Consider the following 4,404-nt stretch of genomic DNA (forward strand, 5'->3'; position numbering starts at 1 on the left):
TGGATTGCGGCGGCTAAATTTAGTCCCTCTTAAATGATTTAGTCTCATTTAGTGATAGTGTTTGATTAAAATGTGATTAAATAGGATTTAGGAGCTTCTGGTGGAAACAAACACCCTCTAACTAAAGTGTACATCGACACCTGTTTGTTTTAGGGCTCTTTCGTTTAGGCTGATTTTCAGCCGGAACGCTTCCGGTGATTGGTTACGGATATAAAATACAGCTGCCTTCCGACCCGGATTGATTCCGGTGCTCCGTTCTGCTTGAAACGAACAGGCCTTTAGTGGGCGGAACTAAAACAGGCCCTTCGTCACGCTGTTTTCCCGTGCAAACGGGAACTGGGGTGAGGTGAGGCCAGAAACAGAGAAAGCGATGGCTTTCGTGCCTCAACGTTTCGTCCGTTCAAAGGAGCGTTGACGGCCTAACAAGGTGGATTTTCCACGTGGACAAAACTCGTGCCTTACGTTGACGTAACCAGGTTGAACTGCTGCTGAACCATTAGTATAATACTAGTAGCTAATCATTTGTTTTATAAATACATAATTACTCCCCATACAATGCAATCCAGTCACACGAGTTCTACAAACCAATTCCACAGCAATAGTTCAAACAAGATCTGGCATCTCCATGGACCAAGCCAAACTCCCGGAGAGTTTAAAGATATAAGCTGCAGTGCCATTACTCCAGTTTTCAGTCAACAAACATTTTTCAGACGCGAGAACTGCGCGTAGCGCAGATGGCACAAGCCGGTGGATGGCTCGCTGTCCGTCAGCGTTCGAACTATGGGTTTCACCGGGTGTAGTTTAGATACTACAACTTGTATTTAGAGTTTTAAGTATAAAAGAACATTTTTCAGACGCAATTAATCTGCAGAAACCTTTTGCCAAATCCCCCATGGCATGCCAATTGCCAGAGCCGCGGTCACGAAAACGAAGAGCGCCACCCACCGCAAATCCCGGCGGGACTGAACGGAACTCCTCTTTCGTTTACATCATCCAATTCCAACCACCTCCCGAGTCCGGACTCCGGACCGAACGAACCCATCTTCTTCATCTCGCACGCTGCGGCCTCCATCCTCCTCCCCTTGAGCCGACACTTCATCCATTCCCCATCCCCATCCCACGCAGCCACCACCACCTCCTCCTGCAGTCCTCCATATCTGTCTCGCTCCCTCTCTCCGGGCCAAGGAGGACGAGGAGTAGATCAGTCCTACCAATAAATTCGTCACGCCCACCCCACCTGCGCGCGGGCTCCGCCTCGCCATTGCCTTGCCCCAAGGCACAAGCTGGTAGCGGCAGGGGAGCAGCCGAGCAGGAGGAGGAGATGAAGGGGCTGAGCGGGCCGAAGCTGCTGGTGGTGCACCCGTCGTCCAACAAGTCGCCCGGCGGCGCGGGGTCGCCCGGGGCGGTTCTGGGCGCGCGGCGCCGGGTGTGCGCCGCCGTGTTCCTGGCCTGCTTCGCCTGCGTCTCCCTGGCCACCACGCTGCTGTCGGCCGCGCGGGACCCCGGTGCCGCGGGCGCGTCCGGGAGGGCGGCGGCGGCGGCGTTCGCGGTGCCGGCGGGGGCTGCCGGCGCCGCAACGGGCGAGGGTCTGCCGGGGCACGTGTTCGACGCGCTGGTGCAGTACGCGTCGGCGGGCGGGAACTCGACGGCGAGCATGCCGGGCGCCGACGTGCGCGCCATCGCAGCCGTTCTCAGGCGCCGCGCGCCGTGCAACCTGCTCGTGTTCGGGCTCGGCGGGGAGACGCCGCTGTGGCGCGCGCTCAACCACGGCGGCCGCACCGTGTTCCTGGACGAGAACCAGTACTACGTGTCCCACCTGGAGGGCCGGCACCCGGGGCTGGAGGCCTACGACGTCGCCTACACCACCACGGTCCGCGAGTTTCCCGACCTGCTCGACGCCGCCCGCGCCGCGCGCGCCGCCGAGTGCCGGCCCGTCCAGAACCTCCTCTTCTCCGACTGCCGCCTCGCCATCAACGACCTCCCCAACCAGCTCTACGACGTCTCCTGGGACGTCATCCTCGTCGACGGCCCGCGCGGGTAACCCATCTGAGCCATCTCCATTTCCACTTCTCCACCATCCAAGATCCATCCATCCAGCTTCTCTTCCTTCTCCAAGAAGAAGAAGAAAGATCCAATCTTTTTCCAGAGCTCCGTTCATTTCTCGCCCTAGATAGCTAACGCTAACGCGCTCTCCAATGCGGACAGGTACACGGCGACGTTGCCGGGCAGGATGTCGGCGATATTCACGGCGGGGGTGCTGGCGCGGACGCGGGCCGGGGAGGGCGCGACGACGGACGTGCTGGTGCACGACTACGAGCGGGAGGTGGAGCGGGCGTGCTCCAGGGAGTTCCTGTGCGAGGAGAACCGCGTCGCCGAGACCAGCACGCGGTCGCTCGCCCACTTCGCCGTGCGCGGCGGCAGCTCCGCCCGCCGGGACGCCTTCTGCTCCGGCGCCGCGGCGGGGGCGGCGGCGGCCCACTAGTTTTTACTCCTGTCTGTCACTCACCTCACCTCACCTCTCCTTTTTTTAACCCCTCGAGATCTCGATGACGGTTAATGATGATGATGTTGTTTGTCATGTGAGTGGGGTAAAAAATGGAAAAGAGTAAGGTGAATGAAGCCTATAAAAATTGGGTGTGACGAAAAGAAAGAAGTCCTCAACGCAACCACCACGAACCTACTGTAGATAGAAATGGTCGCTCTAACGTCACGTATAAGTACACCAATGGCGGCAGACCGGGAGGTCATCAGTGTTGCGACTGCAACTGCAATGAAGGAAGCATGGAGGGAGTGAGCGCCGAATTGGCAACAATGAAGACGCTGCCATTTTTGGTTCTCCCAAGCCTGGTCACTGACGCGGGGCCTGCCAGCCAGCCCGCCCCCACTGTTTCCCTCGTGGACCGTGGCGGGGGCCGGGCCTGGGAAGACGGGAAGAGGACGGGCGGTGGCCGCCTGTCCGGCCGGTGGGGGTGGAGTGCTGGACTGTGGACTTGTGGAGTGGCGCGGGGCACGGCGGTGGAACAAACAAGTGACACTTGTGTCTTCTGTTAACTCGGGGTCAGATTGGAGCCCGACCTGCCCGTGCCGCCAGAGAGCATCGCCTTCACTCCACACTCCCCGTCGCCGTCTCCCTCGCGGACAGCTCAGCCGCCACGGATTCATCCACCCACCCAACTTCACCCGTGCGATTTGGGTTGAGTTCGGGGGGCTCAAGCCGCTCAACACCGTCTTCTCCGGGGCAAATGTTGGTTCACCGCAACGCCGGTGTTAGAGGGGAGGATGACGGCGAAAGGTGGCGTAGATGTTGGGTTGTACAAGGATGACGTGGAACGTGCAATGAAATGGATCGGTAGACGAACAAGAGGGCGTGGAGTATTGTCGGGCGGCCATCAGAGAGGGTTGATAAAGAGAAATAGACTACCTCTGCTTACTCTGCCCCTCTGCCTAAGCGGTTTGGCTACAGGATGCAACCTAAAAAAAAGGCTGCAATGTGCTGTTGTTACCACCACAATCAAGTGAACGCATAAACATTATTTCTTGGTGCGAGGAAGCAAAGAAAGGATTCTCAAAAGACCAACGACACAAGTTGGACAGTATGGTCATCTATATCATGTGAAATATTTGGAAAGAGTGAAGGCGACGCAGGAGGCTTGAAAAGTGAAGGATGATATTGGCCGACGTATGAGGGCTTTTGGCTTTGCATCGTAATTACCTGCTAGTTACGTTTTTGTTTTGGCCCATATTGTGGTGGTGTCAACAGGTTGCTCGAGGAGTGACTTGAGTGTTGGAGTTGTTTTTTTTATGGCACGTTCGATCTTTGTGTATTAAAATTGAAAGGCAAAGTTCCCGCCACTTACGATACAATGAAACGTGCGGGGTTAGCATAAATAAAACAAAATTACACTTGTGGATAATAACGGAAATCTATATACTTTTGTAAAGAAAAAGGGTTGGATTTGGATATGATCTTACGTGGTACGGAATAAAATGGATAAAGTGTAACGGAAAAGGTGGCATAGATGTCGGGTTGCAATTGCAAAAGGATGACGTGATGTGTGACAATTATACTGATTGGCAAACAAACAAAACATGAAGATCCAGAGACGACCGTTGGTTAGATGGGCGGTAGCAAGGAGATGATGAAACATGACGTGTCGAGAGAGTTGATAAAGAGAAATAGACTATATATGTATAAAATGAGCAGAAAAGAAACAAAAGTATACTTGTAGATAATACAATGAGTTGATGGAAAAATCACCCACCCATATTTGTTGGATAAATATTCCTGTTTTTGAGGAAAAAGGTAAGTAACATATAACTAGATACTTTTGCTAAAAAGAGGCCGAATACGGTCAAACGTGGTATTGAGAGTAAAATGGATAACAAGACACGCAAAACTGATAC

General features: G+C 54.5%; 1 protein-coding gene across 1 annotated transcript; it reads left to right on the forward strand.

Annotated features, from left to right (window-relative positions):
* The first annotated feature begins 930 nt into the window (after positions 1–930).
* Positions 931–2,609, forward strand: LOC136528249 (protein IRX15-LIKE-like). The gene is made up of 2 exons (XM_066521182.1): positions 931–2,037; positions 2,206–2,609. The coding sequence occupies exons 1-2, from the start codon at positions 1,322–1,324 to the stop codon at positions 2,480–2,482; spliced, it is 993 nt and encodes a 330-aa protein (XP_066377279.1). The 5' UTR covers positions 931–1,321; the 3' UTR covers positions 2,483–2,609.
* Positions 2,610–4,404: the final 1,795 nt, after the last annotated feature.

The sequence above is a fragment of the Miscanthus floridulus genome, chromosome 19 (genome assembly GCF_019320115.1).
Source record: "Miscanthus floridulus cultivar M001 chromosome 19, ASM1932011v1, whole genome shotgun sequence".
Classification (NCBI taxonomy): Eukaryota; Viridiplantae; Streptophyta; class Magnoliopsida; order Poales; family Poaceae; genus Miscanthus; species Miscanthus floridulus.

What these genes read in the sequence shown, in the direction of transcription:
- LOC136528249 (XM_066521182.1), top strand. Translation starts at nt 1,322, where the DNA reads ATGAAGGGGCTGAGCGGGCCGAAGCTGCTGGTGGTGCACCCGTCGTCC. An exon ending in CTCGTCGACGGCCCGCGCGG is followed by an intron (nt 2,038 to 2,205) that starts GTAACCCATCTG and finishes CAATGCGGACAG; the next exon opens with GTACACGGCGACGTTGCCGG.